General features: G+C 38.9%; 1 protein-coding gene across 1 annotated transcript; it reads right to left on the reverse strand.

Moving 5' to 3' along the window:
• Nucleotides 1-2,535: 2,535 nt before the first annotated feature.
• Nucleotides 2,536-24,771, reverse strand: LRRD1 (leucine rich repeats and death domain containing 1). The gene is made up of 5 exons (XM_066354279.1): nt 22,831-24,771; nt 15,540-15,738; nt 9,255-9,416; nt 4,960-5,077; nt 2,536-2,738 (listed from the first exon to the last, which is right to left on the reverse strand). The coding sequence occupies exons 1-5, from the start codon at nt 24,769-24,771 to the stop codon at nt 2,558-2,560; spliced, it is 2,601 nt and encodes an 866-aa protein (XP_066210376.1). The 3' UTR covers nt 2,536-2,557.
• Nucleotides 24,772-25,121: the final 350 nt, after the last annotated feature.

The raw sequence follows: 25,121 nt of genomic DNA on the forward strand, positions 1-25,121 counted from the left end.
TAATAAAATTTTGAAAGAGAAAAACTAAAAAATCAGATGCTAAAGTCAAAGAACAAAATGTTAAACAGTTCACAAGGACTAGAAGTTCCCTTCATGGACACAGCAGTATCTGCTTGTATTGCCTAAAATGTACTTATCTGTCAGTGACAGATGCATTTCACTGCTCCTCAGTAAAGGGACTTTATTTCCTACTGTAAAAAAAATCTCCATGTGGGAGAAATTTAATTTCTACCCACAGAGATTATGTCATCCCAGGATCCACAGCCTACACCTAAACCCAAACCCAAACCCAGCCTTACCCCTCCCCAGCAAGGCTGTTCACAGGACACAATTACACGAAACATTTCTCTTGAGTTTTTCAGTAAGTGGCAGTTAAGCAAAACTGTCCCATTTGACACCTCAAGTCTAGACCCCTCAAGTCTCTATACTGCTGTGAAATGAAATGTGTATCTTTTTTTCCATTGATATTTTGAGAAAGAGGAAGTCAGTGAGAGAGAGAAGCATCAACTTGTCATTCCACTTACCTAAGTTGTGCACCCATTGATTGCTTCTCCTATGTGCCCCGACTTACGCTTGACCTGTTGACCTCAGGGGTCAAGCCAGTGCCCTTGGGATCTAGCCCATGACCTAGGCACTCCAGGACGATGCTCTGTTCACTGGACCACCAGCCAGGGCCATCTTCACTCACTTCTGTAGTTTTCTGGTAACTCGTTGTACCAAACACACACATCCACTAAGGACAAACACTTCTCAGCTCTGGGATGATGCAAGGCTGAGTAAAGGAAGAGAAACATCTTCCTAAATGCAGCTGAATTCATACAGATTTCCCTGCTTTGAACAGAGATGACACTGTACATGCAGAGAGAAGTAGTTGCCCATTGTGCATCCTCTGGGTTTCAAACTATGCCAACCAGAGCATTTGATATAATAGGACTATCTACTGCTGATGGACAGTTTATAGTGACACAAAAGGTTTGGCAGTAGCTTTGAGATTATATCTTTACTGTAATAGGTCACAGCTAATTATCACTATTTTTTCTTTGATGCTTGCACTTGGTGTCATATCCAAGAAACAATTGCTTGACCCAACGTTATGAAGATTCATGCCTGTGTTTTCTTCTAAGAGTTTTATAGTTTTACATTGTATGTATAGGACCAATCACTTTTGAGTTCATTTTTGTATATAGTGTGAGATAGGGGTCCATAGTCATTCTTTTGCATGTGGATATTCAGTTGTCCCAGCATAATATATTGAAATGCTTGTTTTAGAAACCATGTGTCTGTCAAAGAGGCAACAACTATGGGTCCTGGTTCTGGGTTTGAAATATAGAGCCTGCATCTAATAAAGATATATATACACATACATACCCTGTTGGTTCTGTGTCTCTGGAGAACCCTACACAGCTGGATTCCATCTCTCTCTCCACCCAGCTTCAGAAAGACTACCATAAGCTGTGCATGACAGACCAAGACTGCAGGACCCATAAACTACCAGCAGAAAGAGTGCATCTTCCCTGATAGCTGTACAGAAAGAAAGGTCCAAAGGAAATTCTTAATGGCCTGGCTTGAGTCAAATGTCTTTCCCTGAGTCATTCGCTGCAGTTAGATGGGTAGAGGACCTTGGTATTAGTAGCTTCAGGGGTGGGGGAAGAGGATTGTATATGACAAGGTCAGCTCCACCTAAAATATAGGAAATGGTTTCCCCATACAAAAGAATATTTCTGATAGAAAGGGAGAGGCAGCCATGACAGGCAAGGCACCACTCACCAGTCCTATCTGGACACTCAGAGGATTACTGACCCAGGCCTTGCTTTGTGTGTAACAGAGCTCTCCCGTTCCTAATGGAAAAACAGTAGGGATAGTACATTGATTTCAGTTTTTAAGCCAGTATCTAAAACGAAACCACTCTGCTTTCTAACTCCAATAAAAGTTACTAATGTCCTAACTGCCTATAAATCTGGGGTCATATAAAAACATTATATTAAAAAAAAATTTTAAGTAGAATTATTTGTTTTTAAATTCATTACCAGCTGACCAGGTGGTGGCACAGTGGATAGAGCATCGAACTGAGACGCAGAGGACCCAGGTTCGAGACCCTGAGGTCACCAGCTTGAGCGCGGGCTCATCTGCTTTGAGCAAAGCTCACCAGCTTGGACCCAAGGTCGCTGGCTCAAGCAAGGTCTGCTGTAGCCCCATGGTCAAGGCACATATAAGAAAGCAATCAATGAACAACTAAGGTGTCACAACAAAAAACTAATGATTGATGCTTCTTATCTCTCTCCTTTCCTGTCTGTCTGTCCCTATCTATCGCTCTCTCTGACTCTCTCTCTGTCTCTGTAAAAAAAAAAAAAAAAATCATTACCATAATTCCAGGGCAATAGAACAAATGTACAAAATGGTGTTTGATATTTTATTTTAACATATTAGAATGGTAGTCATAAAATGTCATCATCTCTTAGAAATGCATATAAAGAGACATGACCTGCAATTCTCTTATATCCAGTTTTAATTGTATAGGTGCATCATAAGTTTTCAGTTTTTATTAAGGGTACACTGTTCAGAATTTAATTGCACATGTAAAAAGTTTGAAAGCTCTTATTTTGTCCATTATTTCATATGCTCCTATCATAGTTAGTGCTCGAGTTAGTTGGTCTCCTAAAACAGCAGTGGACAAGTTGTTACTTTGCATTTTCCACCTATCAAGTGCTTGGTGGACTCTCTCCCTTAATGGAACAGTGCTGAAAAAAATGTTTAAATAATATGTAAATACAATTGTTTTAAACTAATTAAATATATTTTTGTATATATAGGTTTTTAGAGCAATTTACCAGATTGAAATGGGGATTAAATTAATTGGCAGGCCCTGGCCAGTTGCTCAATGAGAACATCAACCTAGCATGTGGATGTCCCAGTCTTAATTCTCTGTCAGGGCACACAGGAGAAGCAACCATTTGCTTCTCCACTACTCCCCTTTCTCTCTTTCTCTCTCTCTTTCTGTCTCTTCTCTTCCCTCAGGCATGGCTTAATTGGTTCAAGTACATCAGCCCACGTGCTGAGGATGGCTCCGTGGAGCCTCCACCTCAGGTGCTAAAAATAGCTCAATTGTGAGCATGGCCCCAGATGGGCAGAGCATCAGCCCCAGACAGGGGTTGATGGGTGGATATTGGTTGGGGCACATATGGAAGTCGGTTTCTCTATCTTCCTCTTCTCACTTGGAAAGGAAGAAAAAATAATTGGTAAGGACAGTCCATATAAAAATGTAGCAGACTTTAGCACATAGAAAGGAAATGTCAGCCCTGTACCACCCCTTGATTTCTTGTAGAAAATAATCGATTCGTTTAACTTTCAACTCTGGCCTGGCCTGTGGTGGCGCAGTGGATAGAGTGTCAACCTGGGACACTGAGGTCTCTGGTTTGAAACTCTGAGCTTGCCTGGTCAAGGCACACACGACAAGCAACCAGTGAACAGCTAGAGTGAAGCAACTACTTCCCGTTCCCCCCGCCTCTCCTTCCCTCTCTGTAAAATCAATAAATAAAATCTTCTAAAAAAATTCAATTCTGATTTACACAAAACCTCAAAACAATAATTATGGATTATTTACCATAAACCAGTCCATTACTGCTACAGCACTACATGCTTGATAACTGTATCTCATGGCAACTTTAGGTAAGTGTATTCATTTTGCCAATGAAGAAACTGAGAAACAGAAAAGTTAAAGGAATTTGAGAACATTCTACTAAATGAAATAAGTAAATCAGAAAAAGCTGCCTGACCAGGCGGTGGCATAGTGGGCAGAGCGTTGGACTGGGATGCAGAGGACCCAGGTTCGAGACCCTGAGGTCGCCAGCTTGAGCGCGGGCTCATCTGGTTTGAGCAAAAGCTCACCAGCTTGGACCCAAGGTCGCTGGCTCGAGCAAGGCGTTACTCAGTCTGCTGAAGGCCCGCGGTCAAGGCACATATGAAAAAGCAATCAATGAACAACTAAGGTGTTGCAACAAAAAACTAATGATTGATGCTTCTCATCTCTCTCCATTCCTGTCTGTCCCTATCTATCCCTCTCTCTGACTCTCTCTCTCCGTCTCTGTAAATAAAAAAAAGAGAAAGCTAAGAGCTATATGATTTCACACATAGGTGTGATATAAAAATGAGACTCATGGACATAGATAAAACTGAAGTGGTTATGAAGGGGAGGGGGTTGGTGGGGAGGGGAGTAAAGAGGGACAAATATATGGTGACAGAAAATGATTTAACTTTGGGTGATGGGCACACAACACCATCAACAATTCAAATGCTATAGAATGTTTACCTCCTAGAACCTATGTACTCTTATTGATCAATGTCACACCATTAAATTTAATTTTCTAAATCAAATTTTAATCTCAAAACTGATTGAAATTTAAGTCATCCTCAGAGCCCTTGCCTTTTTTTAAAAAAAATATATTTTTTTAATGTTTATTTTATTGGTTTTAGGGAGAGGAAGGGAGAGAGTGAAAGAGAGACAGGAACATCGATCTATTTCTGTACGTGCCCTGACCAGGGATCAAACCTGCGGCTTCTGCACTTCGGTCATGTTCTAACCAATCAGGTTATCCAGCCAGGCAAGAAAGGGGAGTGAGGGGGAATAAAGAAATATCAACTCATAGTTGCTTCACTTCAGCTGTTCATTGCATACTCGTTGTATGTGCCTTGACCTGGCAAGCCCAGGTTTTTGGACTGGCGACCTCAGTGTTCCAGGTCTACACTCGATCTACTGCACCACCACAGGCCAGACTCAGGTCCCTTGCTGTTAACTACTACCCATACCAACACGGGTCACAAATATATAATAAACTAAAATCAGTGTTTTATAGCAAATTAGAGTTCATGTTAATATGAATGGTTTACAACCATGTAATATTAATATAATATAAATCAGAACATAAGAATAAGCTTATACTATATGTTGTCTTTCATACATACCTCTTCGTAGACATATCAGTTTCTGAGATTACCAGTTTTAATTTTTGACACAAAAATTGAAAATTTGTTTCAGTGATGTTGTTGGCAACTATCTTGAAGATCTTTTCTAAGATTTTCTCTACATTTGAACATGAAAGAAAATTTGGGTCATCACTTTTGAAAAACATAATCTATTTTAAGTTAATATTACACCTAAGTTTCTTCTGTGCTCCCACCAAATGCATATGTCAAGTAAAATTGAAAAGTAAAATGTAGTAAAAACTTGATATATAAACTAGCTTTTTAATGTGCTTTATGTAGTATGTTGAGAAGCCAAGTTCATGCCTACTATAAATATGGTGTATATATGTATATTTTATATTTTATATTCAGGTCACTTATTTAATGAATGTTGGCTTAGATATGGACAGTTGTAGTTTAATTTTAAAAGCTTCTAACTAATTTGAACTATACTTATTTTGTTGTTGTTGTTGTTGACCCAAGGTACTTTGGGAATTTTTAAGAACTAGCAATCTGGCCCTGGCCGGTTGGCTCAGCGGTAGAGCATCAGCCTGGCGTGCAGGAGTCCCGGGTTTGATTCCCGGCCAGGGCAAACAGGAGAAGCGCCCATTTGCTTCTCCACCCCTCCCCCTCTCCTTCCTCTATGTCTCTCTCTTCCCCTCCCGCAGCCAAGGCTCCACTGGAGCAAAGATGGCCCGGGCACTGGGGATGGCTCTGTGGCCTCTGCCTCAGGCGCTAGAATGGCTCTGGATGCAACAGAGTGACGCCCCAGAGGGGCAGAACATCGCCCCCTAGTGGGCATACCGGGTGGATCCCGGTCAGGCGCATGTGGGAGTCTATCTGTCTGCCTCCCCGTTTCCAACTTCAGAAAAATTTAAAAAAATAAAATAAAAAAAAAGAACTAGCAATCTCTCACCCCTCTGCGATCAACTCAAATATGTTCTGTGCTTTCTGGGTTTTTTAAAAATTATATTCATACCATTAATCCCTCAAGTTAGATTGTATTCTAATGATAGAAATGAAAACTCAACCTTCTAAGTAAAATTTTTAGTAAAGAACCCCATGTTCTTTATTAATTGTTCAGTAAGTACATCCCCATGATGACATCCTCTCTACTGTCTCTGGGTACCCATCCTGTAGTATGAAGACCCCTCGGGCGTAAAGAAAGGAGATGAATGGCTAGGATTCTCTTGCTTTTACTGACTTTGATCAGTTGCCATTGCCCATTGTACTTGCACCATAGAGGCTAGAACCACATGAGTCCTCCTTCCTCAAGAACTTTAGTAACAGAATTTTAGCAAGGTGGTTGAATCATGAAATTTTCATATCTTTTATAAAGTACTGTTACCTACCAGGAATTAGTTATGGATCCTTCAAAATCCCTAAAAACTTTTTTTTTTCAGAGACAGAGAGAGAATCAGAGAGAGGAATAAACAGGGACAGACAGATAGGAACGGAGAGAGATGAGAAGCATCAATCCTTAGTTTTTCGTTGCAACACCTTAGTTGTTCATTGATCGCTTTCTTATATGTACCTTGACCATGGGGCTACAGCAGACCTAGTAACCCCTTGCTCAAGCCAGCGACCTTGGGTCCAAGCTGGTGAGTTTTGCTCAAACCAGATGAACCCACACTCAAGCTGGCAACCTTGGGGTCTCGAACCTGGGTCCTCCACATCCCAGTCCGATGCTCTTTCCACTGTGCCACCGCCTGGTCAGGCTCCCTAAAAACTTTTATAGAAATAAACTTACCACACAATGTCCCATATTTGTGATAATAATTAGCAGAACTGACTTGGTCAGCAAGTTAGAGAAAACAGCAAATGTGACTTTTAATTAAATTAATTAATTAATCTATTTATTTATTTATATTCAGTGAGAGGAAGGGAGGCAGAGACTGACACTCGCATATGCCCCAACTGGGATCCTCCCGGCGAGCCCAATAGGGGGCAGTGTTCTGCCCATCTGAGGCTTTGCTCAGTTGCTCAGCAACTGATCTCTTCTTAGCACCTGAGTCAGAGGCCATGGAGCCATCTCAATGCTCAGGGCCAACTTGCGCCAGTGGAGCCATGGCTGCAGGAGGGGAAGAGAGAGAGAAACAAGAGGAGGTGAGGTGGAAAAGCAGATGGGTGCTTCTCTGTGTGCCCTGACTGGGAATCGAACCCAGGACATCCCACCCGCCAGGCCGACGCTCTACTGCTGAGCCAACCAGCCAGGGCCTAATTTTATTTCTTGGGTTTTTTCCATCAATGAGGTTCAAGTCTTACAAAAGTTTCTTGATGGTAACCATGTATATGGATGTATATGTGACTTACAAGATGACTGTACATTTTTAGTTATCATCTCACCAGGTTATGAGATTATGCTGATGTAAGCTTCTGATTACATAAGACAAGAGTAAATAATAGAGTAATTTTGGGGACAGCTCTGTATATTCAGATTTTAGACATCCAGATTTCAGCAAGTCTGGAACAATGTTTATTAAATTAATTCAATACTTCTTAAATACTGCATTAAAATGGAGGACCTAAATCTGAATTCATTCTGAGGATTGACAGTGAGCAGCAAAGTCAGAGTCATAGGAAAAAAGCTTAGTTGTCGGGAACCCAGACCCAGGGAAAAAATTGGATCGTGAAACTTCCCTCCCAGAGACTTGGAGAAACCAGTCTCCATCTGGTCCAATGGAAGGGCAACTAGAGAAAATGGACCTGCTCTATAAAATAATCAGGACAACCAGTGGGCACTTAAAGACAGAAGAAGGAACAACTGCAGACAGGTGATCATGGTGGGCCAAATATTGACTGTCATCAATAGAAAGGATCTGTGGACTTCCTTCAAGGCCAAATATGACTTTTAGAACTACAGTCGTCCCTCACCATATCGTGGTTCACTTTTCGTGGTCTCACTGTATCGTGGATTTTTATATTGAATATATCTAATTTTGTATTGTGGATTTTTCATTATATCACGGATTTTGTGATATATAAGTATTTTTATATATTTATTATTTAAATTAATTTTTGCAGTAAAATAAGCATTTTCTAGCCTAAAAAATTGAAAACTATAAAAAATATAAACAATATTAATTAAAACATATTAAAAGAATATTAAATTGAGCCTGAGCAGGTGGTGGCACAGTGGATAGAGTGTCAGACTGGGATGCAGAGGACCCAGGTTCAAGACCCCGAGGTCGCCAACTTGAGCATGGGCTCATCTGGCTTGAGCAAAAGCCCACCAGCTTGGACCCAAGGTCGCTGGCTCCAGCAAGGGGTTACTCGGTCTGCTGAAGACCTGCGGTAAAGGCACATATGAGAAAGCAATCAATGAACAACTAAGTGTTGCAACAGGCAACGCAAAACTAATGATTGCCTGACCTGTGGTGGCGCAGTGGATAAAGCGTCAACCTGGAAATGCTGAGGTCGCCGGTTCGAAACCCTGGGCTTGCCTGGTCAAGGCACATATGGGAGTTGATGCTTCCTTCTCTCTCTCTGTCTCTCCTCTCTTTCTCTCTCTCTCACTCTCCCTCTCCTCTCTAAAATGAATAAATAAAAATAAATAAAAACAAAAAACTAATGATTGATGCTTCTCATCTCTCTCCGTTTCTGTCTGTCCCTGTCTATCCCTCTCTCTGACTTACTCTCTGTCTCTGTAAAAAATAAATAAATAAATAAAATTTTAAAAAAAGAATATTAAATTAAAATAAAATACATAGCGTACAGCAGATGAGTAGACAAAGACACACATGGAAAATGAAGCTTCGGCCGCTTCCACTTGAGCTAGTTTGCCCATGTGAGATCGTACAGGGCACACTATGGCTGATGGATGGGGACGACAAACCAGAGCACTGTGTTCTGTACATATAAATAATAAAATATAAGTTCACTACTTTGTGGATTTTTGCTTATTGTGGTGGGTTCTGGAACCTCACCCCCGCGATAGATGAGGGACCACTGTACCTATGGTGATATAGATTGGAAGTGATGGAGAAATAGGGGAGTGAATTCTCTGAGTCTGGACATAACCATGATGAAAAACCTATCAAAGGGCCTTGAGACCAATAGGTTGGAAGCAGACCACCCTCCACTTGGATTTAACTGTTTTCAATAATTTAGTTTGTTTGGGCCCACATTAAATAATCTGAATTATCAAAATAAAATTTTAACCTTCTGAAAAGGGAAGATGATAAATATTTTAATGTCTCTGCCTGACTGTAAGTCTCTAATTTAAGCAAACTGTCATGTAATTTACAGATGATACTAGAAATATATAACTTATAAACTAGTCACTCATCACCTACCGTCTCTTTCATCTGCCCTCTGTAGATAGCATGCAATAGTGTACAATTGTTTTCCTTCACAGATTTCCACTGGAGGTCTCAGCAAAGGATTATCATCAAAATTTATATCCTCCAGTGAAGAAAGGTTGCAGATACCACTAGGCAGAGCTGTAAGATTATTTCCTAATAGAAAAAATATATATAATTGAGTTGTACCTTTCTGTAAAAGAAAACTATGAAGACAATAACTATAGGCCCTGGCCGGTTGGCTCAGTGGTAGAGCGTTGGCCTGGCGTGCAGAAGTCCCGGGTTTGATTCCCAGCCAGGGCACACAGGAGAAGCGCTCATCTGCTTCTCCACCCTTCCTCTCTGTCTCTCTCTTCCCCTCCCGCAGCGAGGCTCCATTGGAGCAAAGGTGGCCCGGGCGCTGGGAATGGCTCCTTGGCCTCTGCCCCAGACGCTAGAGTGGCTCTGGTCGCGACAGAGCGACCTTCCGGAGGGGCAGAGCATCGCCCCCTGGTGGGCAGAGCGTCGCCCCCTGGTGGGCGTGCCGGGTGGATCCCGGTTGGGCGCATGTGGGAGTCTGTCTGACTGTCTCTCCCCGTTTCCAGCTTCAGAAAAAAATAAAATAAAATAATAATAATAATAATAATATCTATAGGGCATCTACTGTGCCTTTCTGGCAAAGTACCAGCGAACCCTCAAAATGCTGGTAAATCATAAGAATCGTAGATTCTTAGTTGTCCACTCCCTAGGATTGAAAAGGAAGACGTATAGAAATGGCAGTGGTTTCTTTCGCTCATAGAGGATGGCAAAATGAGAAAAGAGGCCGTCCTCTTAGAATACAGAAAAGGACTTCACCGAGTAGGTGTGATGGTAATTTTTTAAATGAACTTTTTATTTGGAATAATTTCAGGTTTACAGAAAACTTGGAGAAATTGTAGAAGGTTCTTGTAGACTCAGCTAGTTTTAGTTTCCCCTAATGTTATCATCTCATGTTATTGTGTTATATTTGTCAAATCGCACATCACTATTAAGTAAACTTTGGACATTTTTGGATTTCATTAGATTTTCCATCAATGTCCTATTCCTGCTTCAGAATCCATTCCTGGATTCTGCATAGTTATGTCTTCTTGGTCTCCTCTGGTCTGTGGCAGTTTCTCAATCTTTTCTTATTTTTCAGTACATTGACAGTTTGAGTTAAACTGGTAGGTATTTTGTAGACTATTCCTTAATTTGTATTTATCTGATACATTTTCTCATGATTAGACTGGGTTTTAGCTTTTTGGGAAGAATACCATGGAGGTGAAGTGCTCTCATCGTATCTCATAGGGGTATGAAGCTTGATTCCTTCAAGCTTCAGTAGGAATATAAAACTTGATACTTTGGCTAAAATAGTATCTGCCAGGTTTCTCCAATATAATGTTTGGATTTCTTCTTCCTTTCCATACTGTTCTTTAGAATGGTGCCTCTAAGCCTTGTCCACCCTCAAGTGGAGACTAAGCTAATAACAGTCCTTCAAAATATATTTTTTAAAATTGACAAAGCAAAACATATACAATTCTACAACCATAGTTGTAGATTTTAACATCCCTCTGTAAGCAATTAACGTAGCAAGACATATATACCAGTAAAGACAGAGAATCTAACAAAACTATTAATCAACTAGACCTATATGAATATCTATTAATAATACACAGTACCAAATATTTACAGAATACTGTTTTTAAAGAGTAAATGGTATGTTTATCAAGGTAGGCCATATTCTGGGTTATAAAGCTAGTACCAATAAATTTAAAAGGATGGAAAGCAAATAGTTCAGTTGGCCCCAAGGAAACAATTGCTTTCCTACTAAATATTCAATAGCAGAATAAATAGAAGAGTATGTTCATATAGTGGACTAGATACAGCATTGTGTGAACTGTTTACAGCTACACAAAATATTAATGAATTTCACAATGTTGAGTGAAAGAATGCAGACACAGAAGAGTACATACTTTTTACGATTTCATTTAAGGCACACTATTGGAAATCATGACAATAGTTAACCTTGGTTGTGAGAAGGGAGAGAAATTACTGGAGGGAGCAATAAAGGGTTTCTGGAAATGTTCTGTTTCTTGATCTATGTCTTGAAATATGGGCTTTTTCAGTGTGTGAAAATTCATTGAACTGTACACTTACAATACATACTTTTTTATCATTTGAGATAGTCCTGGCCAGTTTGCTCAGTGGTAGAGCATTGGCCCAGCATGTGAATGTCCTGGGTTCGATTCCCAGTCATGGCACACAAGAGAAACAACTATCTGCTTCTCCACCCCTCTGCTTCCCTCTTTTCTTTCTCTTTCTCTCTCTCACTCTTTCCCCTCCCAAAGCCATGGCGTGGTTAGTTCAAACAAGTTAGCCTTGGGCGCTAGAATGGCTCCATGGGCTCCACCTCAGGTGCTAAAAATAGCTCAGTTGCTAAGCAACAGCCCAAGATAGGCAGAGCTTTGCCCCATAGATGGCTTGCCAGGTGGATCCCAGTTGGGGCACTTGCAGGAGCCTGTCTCTCTGCCTCCCCTCCTCTCACTAAAATAAAGAAGTAAATAAGTGGCAACATTTGAGATATAATGGACATATTATTTTCAGGTGAGCAACATAATTTGATATTTGTATATATTGTGGAAATGATCACTACCATAGATCTACTTAATAGCCATCACCATACATTGTTATCATTTTTTGTGTGTGATAAGAGCTTTTAAGATCTACTCTGTTTGGCAACTTGCAAATATACATAAAGTATAATTATATAGTCACCATACTGTATATTACATCCCCATGATCCATTTATTTTATAACTGGAAGTTTGTGCCTTTTGACTCCGTTCACCCATTTTGCCTATCACTTTTCCCCCACCTATGGCAACCACCTGTCTGTCTCTGTATCTATGAATTTTGTTTTGTTTTTAAGATTCCACAAATAAGTAAGATCATACAGTATTTTTCTTTATCTGACTTATTTCACTTAGCATGATGCTCTCAAGGTTCATCTTGTTGACACAAATGGCAAGATTTCCCTCTGTTTATGGAGGAATAATAATATACATATACTACATTTTATTTACTCATCCAGCCATTGGTGGACCCTTTGAGAAATAATGTTGCATTGAAAATGGGGGTACATATTTCTTCAAGTTTCTGTTTTTGTTTCTTTCAGATGAATACACAAAAATAGAGTTGCTGGATCATATGGTAGTTATATTTTTAATTTTTAGGCAATATATACTTTTTTGATATGTGTATATATATATCAATAAAATATTTTAAAATACTGGCAATAACAAAGGGGAAAGAAAGAGACTATAGGTGGGAGTCCTTTCAGAGACTGTTACACTCATCCATATAAGAAATGATGCTATTCAGAGCATTTAACAACTGGTATAGCACAGGCATGGGCCATCAGAATAGATGCCAGTTGTAAACACATACAACTATAGTGGCATAACCAGCAGCCTTGCAGATAGGGATGATAAAAGCCTGCACGATGGCATTAACAATGCAGATCTGTGGAGAGAGAGAGGCTCTTCCCTGGGGACAACTACAAGCAGCTCATGTCCATCTACCTTCCTTTCATCTGATATTTTGGCTCCTTGGAGGAGAGGCTAACATCTGTTTTTAAAAAACAACAACATAAACTGCATCAATTTCTGTTCTTAGTGAGTGATCACTTATATAGTTTTCTTATCTTGTGATGAAAAAACTAAGATTCTGATGTTATCTTCCTAAATTCACTACAGTTAGTGACAAAGAGGGATTATTCACCAGATGTCTTTTGTTTGAATGGTACTTTTACAGTATGCTACCTGCTTTCAAAATCTCATTCAGTCAAAAATCACATCTATGACAGGTATTCCTGTTAGCTTTATTTTATGAATGGAAGAAACATGAACTTACAAGATTTGAAGTCAGTCCTTCTGACTTCAGATTCAGCAATAAAAGTTGGTGACTGTGGGCATGCCAATTGTTTAGCAATTTTCTTTTAGCTCCAAACCTACCTCTGTGGGCTTCTGAACTGTGTCACTCCTTCTGCACGCTTTTACCCCACGAGCCGCTGTGCCTGCCCATAGAAACAGCAGAACACAGTTTGCTGTTTCCCAACACTGGCAAAACTAGCATTCTCTCTCTCTGTCTCTCTCTTTCTTCCTCTCTCTCTCCCTCTCTCTCTCTCTCTCTCTCTCTCTCTCTCACACACACACACACACACACACACACACACACACACACACACACACACTAAACCCCAAGCTCAGAGAAACCAGCACAAGCTGAGCAGTGCTCCATCCTCAGATGTCCTTCAATACGGCCCCTCCTTCAAGCTTTTAAGTTATAATACTTCCAACTTTAATTTCAGCCATAGGGTGACTACCTTTGTGAGATAACCTTAAAATTCTCTTTTTACCCTTTCAGTTATGTAGTTAATAACATACTTGGTTCTGTACTAGAAGGCCTCCAGAGAACTATGCTTCCATTTGATACTGTGTTCTCCAATGTACCAGAAGGCTCTGGTCAGCCTATTTTATTCCTTTTCTTTTTTTCATGCACATATAATAGGTGAGAGGAGTATGTCATGTCCTTCACTTGGACATATAACCCTCCTGAAATACAGTAAAACTTTGTCATAGCACAAAAGTGGAAAAAGTTAAATTGAAGGGCTGAGTTACTATGACTTACTGCAAAATTAATGAAATGACTGATGCACACCTGCATTGCCATCTTACTGGGATTTCTGGGCTTCAGGAGAAAATGCCAGTTGCATTATATCTAAGAATTGGTGCATTCCTGTAGGTTTTACTGTACTACTGGTACAGTAGTACAAATGGTACAGTGGTAACAAAAAGATAAGCTTTGTTTTTAATCTGAAATTTTTCTAAATTTAAGAGGGTTTCCTGCCATTATGAATATGTTTATTAAACTGAAAGATATAATTTCATAAACTCAACTGTTCTTGTGGTTAGCTGGTAAAACCACTATGAAGATTCATTTGCCCAAATCTGATACAATTGGAGATGTATATACCTTCTGATCCAGCAATTCTACTTATAGCTTTGTGCTAAAGAAACTCAGTGCCTGTAATTTTTATTGTATCTAGAATGGTGCCTGATACATGGTAAGTACTCAGTAAATATTGAATTAATAAATGTATGATTAGAATATGGAAGAGAATAATGGAATAATAGAAAAAATCTATCAGTGATGGTTGTCTTTGCCTATGGGTTTAAGGGGAATATTAACTTTCAAACATGTTTTCTTGTAATGTTTTGTAAAATAAATATGCATTACTTTTGTAATGAGAAAATAAGAAACTCAGTGCTGATGACTACCAGGAACATGTAGAAGGATATTTACAATAGCAAACAAATTGGAAACAACTTAATTGTCTATCAACAGGATAATGGATTAATTGTTGTTTAATCATATAATTTAATATTATACAGTATTTTAAATGAATAAATATGTATATATTATATTACATTATATTAAAATGGATTAATTTTAGAAGTATGACCAAAAAAACCATTAGAAAATGGTAAATTACATACCATATATTGTGTTTTAATAAAGTTTAAGCCCAATACTTTTTATGAATGTATACACATATATGTATAAAAACATGGATAGTACACATCAATTTCAGTATAGTGGTTACTTTTAGTTTGGGGAGAGATACAAAAGAGGTTTCAACTCTATTATTTTATTTCTTAACAATAAAAAATATCAAGTAAATGTCACAAAATCAACATTCTTTGTATCTGGAAATAGATACATAGGTGCTTATTATTTTCTATAAGTTTGAAATATTTCGTAATGAAAATTATTTTTTAAAATACTAGTATAGTATTTGTTGTGCTTTGGGAAATCGTTAAAGAGAGTGTTTTACTTTTTGTTTGTTATGTAGTGACTTATTTTGTAAAAGACTGAAAGGTATTAGAATATAATAGGGTAATAGGGTATAGAAGTGGGATCAGGAAAGGCAGCAGAGAAGGGAAAACAGAAAATGACCTAAGGTTGTGTAGGTAGAATGTGTATGCAGGGAGGGATAAGGTCAGGTGCAGAAAGGGAAGAGAGGGTACAGGCAGAGAAGACAGAATGAAAAAATGTTCTGGTTCCCCAACTGGATCATTACCTCTTTCAGGGAAGAAACTGGACCTTATGTTCTGCTCACATTTTCTGTACCTATGATAGCCATTTCCTTTCAATAGACCCTTAATATGTTATCTTATCTGTTTGCTGTTGTGTTATTGTTAGTGAAATGCTTGACACTCACCACTTAAGTTTAGTCGCTGGAGTTTGTTTAGCGATAGAAAAGATAGTGGCAGATAACTTATTTGATTGTTGTATGCATTTAAACTAACCAGATTTCTCAGTTCCCCTATATTACTTGGAATCTCTCTGATTGCATTATTTGAGATATCAAGTTCTTTAAGTTGAATCATATTAGACAGCTCTTCTGGAAGTCTTGTTAACTGTAACAAAGATGAAATAATTATATATATTATTATTTTTTTACAGAGATAGAGACAGAGCAAGGGACAGCTAGGGACAGACAGGAAGGTAGAGAGATGAGAAGCATCAATTCTTTGTTGCGGCACCTTAGTTGTTCATTGATTGCTTTCTCATATGTGCCTTGACCTGTTATAAAGTATTGTAATCAGCGAATTCCACAGAGACACCAAGGTAGGTTATAGAAGAAATTTTAGGAGCTTTATTATTAAGCCAGCGACATGCACGAGGCATAATCCCAAATCATGCAGTCTAGAATTTAGCTCTGAGGCTGCTTTTATAGACATAATCACATACTGGTTAGAGGAAAAAGAGGGGGAGCATGGTACAAAAGTCATTTATTAACAAGCTTATTGAGTTTTTGCTGTCTTGTTACAACATTTATCTAAAGGATCTATCAAAAGGAAAAAACATTCCTACACGTTAAGACCATAAGATAACACAGTAATGATGAATGTTTTACACATCTGACAAAGACATTCCCAAACCTTCTAGGATTTATAGCCTATCCCTGTCGCCACAATAGTGGGAAATGTTTAGTTTAGGATGAGAGAAGCTAAATGAAGTTACTTTTGCTAAGAGTGTTGGGGCTACTTATTAGGAAGTCTAAAGCTAGTCCCTGCTTGCTTAGTTTACAAGTTTTGTACATACAAAGAATTTCAAAACGATGCTTATTAAAAAGCGTATAAAATGTTACAGAATACAGGTTTTCATGCAAGGGGGGGGGGGGGGCTTGTGATCCCTGTGATCCCTTTGTCTAGAGCAGCGGTTCTCAACCTGTGGGTTGCGACCCCAGCGGGGTCGCCTAAAGCCATCGGAAAATACATAATGCATATCAGGTATTTACATTCCGAATCATAACTGTAGCAAAATTACAGTTATGAAGTAGCCACCAAAATTATTTTTTGGTTTGGGGTCACTGCAACATGTGGAATTGTATTGCGGGGTCACGGCATTAGAAAGGTTGAGAACCACTGCTCTAGAGGTATACGTCACTCTCATAACTCCAGGATGGGAGGGTAAGTCAGGATTAGTGTAGGAATTTTTAATTAAGGCACGTAAACATTGTTTCCTGAGGCTTTTAAGAAAAGAGGCGGGGGTTTTCAGATAGGTTCTATCTTCTTTGCTTTGTCTAGCAAGTGGCTTCAGTCATTTCAGAGAACTATAGGAACTAGTTAAACTATGACTAGCTGACTTTTGCCCCTGTAAGCTCTTCTTGTTTTTTCCTCCTCAGAAAGGAGAGGTAAGTGGGCCTGACTGTTCCTTAGCTTCTTAGTTGTTCAGTGATTGCTTTCTCATATGTGCCTTGACTGGGGGCTACAGCAGACCAAGTGACCCCTTGCTCAAGGCAGTAACCTTGGGCTCAAGGTAGTGAGCCTTGCTCAAACCAGATGAGCCCGCACTCAAGCTGGCGAACTTGCGGTTTTGAACCTGGGTCCTCTGCGTCCCAGTACAGTGCTCTATCCACTGTGCCACCACCTGGTCAGGCTAAACGATTATATTTTTAATAAATATTTTCATGACTAAAACTTTTTTTTTTTAAGTAACAGGAGGGGAGGTTGTGAGAAAGATTCCTGCATGCATCCCAACTGGGATCCGCCTGGCAAGACTATCTAGGGCCGATGCTAAAATCAATCAAACCATTTTTAGCATCTGAGGCTGATGTGTTTGGACCACAAGAGCTATCCTCAGTACCTGGGGCCAACACTCAAACAAATCGAGCTACTGGCTGTAGTAGGGGAGGAAGGAGAGGAGCGAGAGTAGGAGGGGGAAAGAAACAGATGGTTGTTTCTCTTGTGTGCCCTAATTGGGAATCAAACCCAGGACATCCATTCACCGGGCTAATGCTATATCCACTGAGCCAATTGTCTAGGGCAGGGGTCCCCAAACTTTTTACACAGGGGGCCAGTTCACTGGTCCCTCCAGCCGTTGGAGGGCCGGACTATAAAAAAAACTATGAACAAATCCCTATGCACACTGCACATATCTTATTTTAAAAGTAAAAAAACAAAACGGGAACAAATACAATATTTAAAATAAAGAACAAGTAAATTTAAATCAACAAACTGACCAGTATTTCAATGGGAACTATGGGCCTGCTTGTGGCTAATGAGATGGTCAATGTCCGGTTCCATATTTGTCACTGCTAGCTGTAACAAGTGATATGACGCACTTCCGGAGCTGTGATGTGTGCATCCCACGTCACTGGAAGTAGTACTGTATGTGAGTGACGCTGTGCTTTGTGGCGCCACCACATATAGTACTCCAGGAGGACAGGATGCAGATGCTCCTCTTACTGACCACCAGTGAAAGAGGTGCCCCTTCCGGAAGTGCAGCGGGGGCCGGATAAATGGCCTCAGGGCCGCCGGCCTGCGGGCTGTAGTTTGGGGACCCCAGATCTAGGGCCACTAAAATTTCTAAAATCAAATGGAAGAGGGAAATTTTGGTCTTAAAAAGGAGATATTTTCATTGTCACAAATTCTTTGCAACTAACTCCCTTGCCAAAGCTCACCACATATTGTATAGCATCCAAGTACCTCCTCAGTCTGACCCATCCTACTGATTCAACCCTAGGCTTGTTAACCAGCTTTCCTCACTCTCTAAACACTTGGTGTCCATGGCCGCCATATCCCTATCTCCCGTTCCTAAATCTGACCTTGCTTTCCTTTATTCTCTTCCCTGAATTCTTTCCCAATTATTCTGTCCCACACTTAATCTCATTATTCCTACTTTAATCAGAATTACTTTTTATTCCTTGTATGTTTTCCTTGGCTTTTTAAATGCTAATATACCTTTTATATTTTTTGTGTATATGTTCCTAAACATGATACATTTTGAGTAAAGGCTCAATAAACCCCTTTAGCATATATTCACATAGTTTAGCAATGTAACCTAAATAAATATTCCTAGTACAAAAAGTATTGCAAAATAACAGAAATTAAGATACTCTGCCAAGGTGAAGAAAAAATATGTACATTCAGAGAAATAAGACCATCATAAGTGGCTTTTGAAATAAAGGAAGTTCTATGAGTAAATAAAAGAATTTTGAATATACGGGTCCCTCAGAAATATCTTTTTAAGATAAATACTGGATATTGTGCTCAGTGTTCTTCCAGATATAAAAGAAATATAAGAAACAGTCCCTAACTTCAAGGAGAGTAACTATGTGAAACAATTAGGAAATAGCCTTAAGTAATAGGTAACCCAGTGCCAAAATAAACAGTACCATAGCAGATATGTGGATGTTTAGAGAAGGAGATCTGTTAGAAAAAGGAACATGGAACCAGGCTATGGCAAGACCGGAGAGCCAGGCCTATGAGGTAGGAGGCAGATCAAGACATGTGGGCAGCTGCATAGTCTGACATTCTTTTTTTTTTTTTAATAACCTATGTTTTTAATTTTTATTCTTTGTGAAATCACATCCTTTTTTTTTTTTCTTTTACAGAGACAGAAAGAGTCAGAGAGAGGGATAGACAGGGACGGAGAGATGAGAAGCATCAATCATTAGTTTTTTGTTGTGCGTTGCAACACCTTAGTTGTTCATTGATTGCTTTCTCATATGTGCCTTGACCGCGGGCCTTCAGCAGACCGAGTAACCCCTTGCTCGAGCCAGTGACCTTGGGTCCAAGCTGGTGAGCTTTGCTCTAACCCGATGAGCCCGTGCTCAAGCTGGCGACCGCGGGGTCTAGAACCTGGGTCCTCTGCATCCTAGCCCGACGCTCTATCCACTGCGCCACTGCCTGGTCAGGCTAGTCTGACATTCTTTCAAACAAACATTCTTGTTTTTCTTTTAAGCAAGAGGAAGGGAGATTGAGAAAGACAGACTCCCACTGGTGCCCCAACCTTGATCCACCCAGCAACCCCCATCTGTGGCCAATACTTGGATGAACCAAGCTAGCCTCAGTGCCTGGGCCTGATGCTCAAACCAGTCAAGCCACTGGCTGTGAGAGGGGTAAAGACAGAGAAGCAGGAAAGGGAGGGGAAGAGAAGCAAATAATCACTTCTCATGTGTGCCTTGACTGGGGATCAAACCTGGGATGTCCACACACTGGGCTGGCACTCTATCTACTGAGCCAACCAGCCATGCCCCAAACAAATATTCTTTAACTACTTGCTCAAAATTTTGTACAGGAAATGCCTAAGAACTATGTGATGATGATAGATTACTATGGAAGGAAGATTCCTTTTGTGCACTATTCTTCACTTGGCAAAATAAAAGCGTAGTGTTTAACCTGACCCATCTTCAGGTAACTGTTTAGTGACCATCTGCTGTTATATAAATTAATCCTTTGGGTATGTCACTTCTACCCCAAAGAAGTTATCAAAGTGATCTTACCAGTCACTTTGTAGAGGAGTTTTTGCAAATCATTTTTTTTCTGTCTGTTAACCTTTGAAACAATGTAATGATGAGGAATGGTGCCTTTGCAATCACTCAATCTAAGTAGGCAAAAGATATGCAATTTGGATTCCAGAGAACAGTCCTCTGGAATGATGATGTCTGATAGTTTTGACAAGTTCTGATAAAAGGAAGGAGACTGGATGACAGAATAGTCAGGAGGCTCCTAGAGTAGTCTAGGCATGATGTCAGTGATGACGGTGGACCAGGATGGAGACAGTGACACTGGAAAATGAGGGAGATGGTCCATTTTTTCAATGAGACAATTTTAGTATAAGATTCAGTGTGATGGTGATGGAAGAGGAACAAAGACAATTCCATGATTTCTAGATTGGCATAGCAAAGAGAAGTGGAGAGGTTTCAAGGGAAGAAAGATAAAGTTTAAAGTTATGTTGAGTTTGAGACAATAGAAGAATAAAGGAACAAGATTTCCAGGGAAATTAAGAACTGTGGGACTGCACCACGTGAGAGATCAGCTGCAGTTATGTCCATGTGCATGTGGTGGTATGGCCTAGGAAGGAATTAATAGAAAAGAGAAAATTAACGATACAACCTATAGACTTAACATAGTTAGATACAAGAGGAGAAAGTGAGAGGATTATAAATTAGATAAGGAATGCATTGATTATAATACAGAAAAAGTGTCTTTTAATACCAGAGCATGTTTTAAAACACAACATGTATTATTATTCATTCCATTGAACTTAAGCAACTATTTCCTGGTGTAGCCTTCCTGGAAATGTATAATAGAGAGGTATTAGGTTAAGAAAGGTGATAAAAGTTTGGGAACTATGAATTAAACAGACAAAAACCCGTTTTTTTAATGCAGGACTCTTCTGAGCATTTAATATATTAACATTTATTGTGATTCTAAGAGAGCCCAGTGCTTCTCAAAGCCATCTGTTAATAAGAACCCCTCTACCTACCTATATTTCTTTCTTTTTCTTACTTTCTTTCATTTTATTTTATTTTTATTTTTTACAGAGACAGAGAGAGAGAGTCAGAGAGAGGGATAGACAGGGACAGACAGACAGGAACGGAGAGAGATGAGAAGCATCAATCATCAGCCCTTCGTTGCGACACCCCAGTTGTTCATTGATTGCTTTCTCATATGTGTCCTGACCATGGGCCTTCAGCAGACGGAGCAACCCCCCCGCTCGGGCCCGCAACCCTGGGTCCAAGCCGGTGAGCTTTTGCTCAAACCAGATGATTCCGCACTCAAGCTGGGGACCTCAGGGTCTCAAACATGGGTCCTTCCGCATCCCAGTCCGATGCTCCATCCACTGCACCACCGCGTGGTCAGGCGGGCTTCCTTCCTTCCTCCCTCCCTCCCTCCCTCCCTCCCTCCCTCCCTCCCTTCCTCCCCCTTCCTTCCCCCTTCCTTCCCCCTTCCTTCCCCCTCCTTCCCTCTCCTTCCTTCCCTCCCTCCCTCCCTCCCTCCTTCCTTCCTTCCTTCCTTCCCTCGCCTCTATCAAGGACTTTAATTTGACTGTGATGGTCAAATTAAAGAAGCCAGATAGTGTCCTTTTCATTACTGTAACAATATAAATCAGTTATGTTTTGATTTTTTAAAAGTAGTTCATAAAATTCACTCTTAGAGTTTAGGTAAAATGGAATGCTAAACTGTAAGAACATTCATTCTCATTGATCTAGCAATTTTAAGAAATCATTCCTGCCTGACCACGGTGGTGCAGTGATTAGAGAGTTGGACTGGGACACAGAGGACCCACGTTTGAAACCTGAAGTCACCGGCTTGAGTTGCCGGGGTAACTGGCTTGAGCATGGGAGCATAGACATGACCCCATGGTCACTGGCTTGAGCCCAAAGGTCGCTAGTTTGAAGCCCAAGGCCTCTGGCTTCAGCAAGGTGTCATTCGCTCTGCTGGAGCCCCCTGGTCAAGGCACATATGAGAAAGCAATCACTGAACTAACAAGCTACAACGATGCTTCTCATCTTTCTCCCTTCCTGTCTATCCCTAGCCATCCTTCTTTCTGTCTCTCTGTCTCTGTCTCCCCCCCCCCCAAAAAAAAAACATTTCCTAAGGAAATAATAAAATATAAAAAGGGCTTTATTTATGAAGTTCATCACAGCATTATTTATGATGATGAAAATCACAACATCTCTAAATGAGATTAGTTACATAATATATTGGCTATAAGAATTATATCATGGGAAAATGCTTATGATACATTAAGTAAAAACAGAAGTTAAACTTGAATATAACCTTTTTATAATTACTTATAAAACTATATACATAAGAAAAAAAAGACTAAAGTACACTGTCAATATATGACTAGTAGTTATATTACAGCAACGTGCTTGTGAATGTTTTTTTACTTTTCTTAAATTTTTAAAATTTCCAAAACTGTGTTCATATTAATCCATAATTTTAAAATTCCTTTTATAATTAAACTAAAATAAAAAGAAATGCATAAAATTGTCAACTTCACTTGGCATTTCATTTTAATGAAATATTTTTCTATTAAACTTTGAATTGAGAAGTATATTTGTAAGTCATGTCTGTGGTTAAAAAAAAAGTCTATCTTTAAAAAAATAAGAGTCCAGCTAAATTTAAAACACATATACATACATTTCAGTTTAGATTCTGATCCCCTCCAATTCCACCTTTCCCCCAATGCCCAAAGTATCAGTCTCTTACCTTTCTCCCATTTATCTGACTTATATTCAGCTCTTCCAGTGATTGAAGTTGACAGAGTTCAGTAGGAAAATACATAAAATGATTGCTTGCGATGTTTAATTTCTTGATTCCTTTTAAGTTACAGATCTCTGAAGGGATTTTCTCTATTTGGTTTTCTGAAATATCAAGTACTTGCAAATTTGCTAAAGTACACACTTCTATAGGGAAAATTTTAAATTTATTACAGCATAAGATAAGAACATGAAGTGATGCCATATTGGAAATAGGTGGTGGAATTTTCCTTATTTGGTTTTTACCAAGATCCAGGTATTGAAGGTTAATAAGAGAACATAAGTGATCAGAAAATATGAAGAGTTTGTTTTCACTAAACTCTAAATGAAGCAGTTGTTTACTGAAAGATATATCCACAGGTATTTCTGAAATATAATTTCCACTAATATTCAAATAATTAAGATGCTCTAAGGCACACAGACCTACTGGAAAATACACTATTTTATTATAACTCAACTCAACTTCAGTTATTTTCCTGCAGTTTTTTACTTCAATGGGAACATCTGTGATTATATTTCCTGAGAAGCCTAGATTGATCATATTATTAAGATGTGAGATATCTTCTGGCATTTTCACTATATTATTTCTGTTTACATAGAATTTTCTTAAATTTTTAAGCTTGTGGATGTTCTTAGGAAGCTTTGTTAATTTATTATCACGAATACTAAGGTATTCCAACATTACACAGTGAGAAATTTGCTCTGGTATTTCTTTCAATAAATTTTTATCGAGTATTAGAATCTGAAGTTCCCTAAAATTTTCAATTTTGTGTGAGATAACTTCTAATTTATTATCAGAAAGTTCGAGAGCATGCATCTTGAGCAATTGAAAAATTTCCACTGGCAAAAATGTAATTTTATTATGAGCCAGTAAAAGTTTCTCTAAATTTTTAAGCTCCCTAATTTCTTTTGGCAAACTGCTCAGCAGGTTTCCAGAAACACTTAGTGAAACCAAGTTTGGAAGGAAGCACAGAACTCTAGGAAATATTGTTAACTCATTATATTCCAGGTTGAGAATGCTCAAGTTTTTTAAACTAGACAGAGTATCTGGTATATGTCTTAACTTATTATCACCCAAACCTAAAATTTGCAAGTTTCTGAGATTCTCTAAGCCAGAAGGAAAATTCTCAATGTAATTGTCATCAAAATATAGTTCCCTGATATTCCAAAGCTGTGATATATTTTCAGGAATATATGATATTTGGTTGTGACAGGCATTTAATTTCCTTAAATTGTGAAGTAACTGGATTTCAGGTGGAAGTGAAGATAACTCATTATCTTGCAAGGACAGAACTTCAAGTCCTAGGAGATCATGTAAGTCTGCTCCTTTAAAATTTTTTATTTCATTCTCATCTAAATATAGATATTTTACATATATTTTTTTAAAAATATCTTTAGGGAATTCTTGTAGACCCTTGGCTCTGAGGTCAACAGTAAGGTTATCTGACCCTGAGTTAAGTCCTTTCTGATTTTCTTCAGAGAGTTGTGAGCTAATTTTTCCTATTGTTTCATGAGATAGGTCAACAGAGTCCTGATATTCAGCAATCATATCAGTAATCGATAATGATGGACTTTGTAAAGGTTCAGTTGTTGACTGCAAGCCGTCACATGTAGTGACTTTTTCGGAAAATTGAGGTTCCCTGTGTTTTTCATTTCTCTTAGACTTACTTTCAGAGGAGGGTGTTGATATATCCTCATGCATACCTAATGTATCCATTCTAGGACGTGTTTCACAAATTTGGTCAGAAGGTTTCCCATCATAACCTTCCCTTAATAAATCTGGTGTTTCTTTAATAAATCCAGGTTCTTCCACCAACTGTGATTTAGATTCTTTCCTGAAGTGACTAGTGATATCCTCTAGCTCTTCTGAAATAACCTCTTCTTCAGACATCTTATTTGCTGACAGGTTTTATACCAATATAAGATTGTAACTCAGTTTTAATTTTCATGTTTAATTTTTTCCTTTGAACCTAGAAAACAAGTGTTGATATTAAAAGAAGATATGTAACAAAAATGTCAAAATTACAAATGAATTTAAATACACTTTTTATTCTATAATGAGTTTAATAAATATAAAAATAATACATTTATAACTAATAATTTAAATATGATTACTGAGTATGGATGGTTTATTGATTACATAGATCACATGATACTCTTGAAATCATATTAAAATTATAAACAGGAATAAACAGAAAAAAATATTAGAAAGGCTACCTAAGGGAATGAAGGAATTCAAGA

Source organism: Saccopteryx leptura, chromosome 12, assembly GCF_036850995.1.
Source record: "Saccopteryx leptura isolate mSacLep1 chromosome 12, mSacLep1_pri_phased_curated, whole genome shotgun sequence".
Classification (NCBI taxonomy): Eukaryota; Metazoa; Chordata; class Mammalia; order Chiroptera; family Emballonuridae; genus Saccopteryx; species Saccopteryx leptura.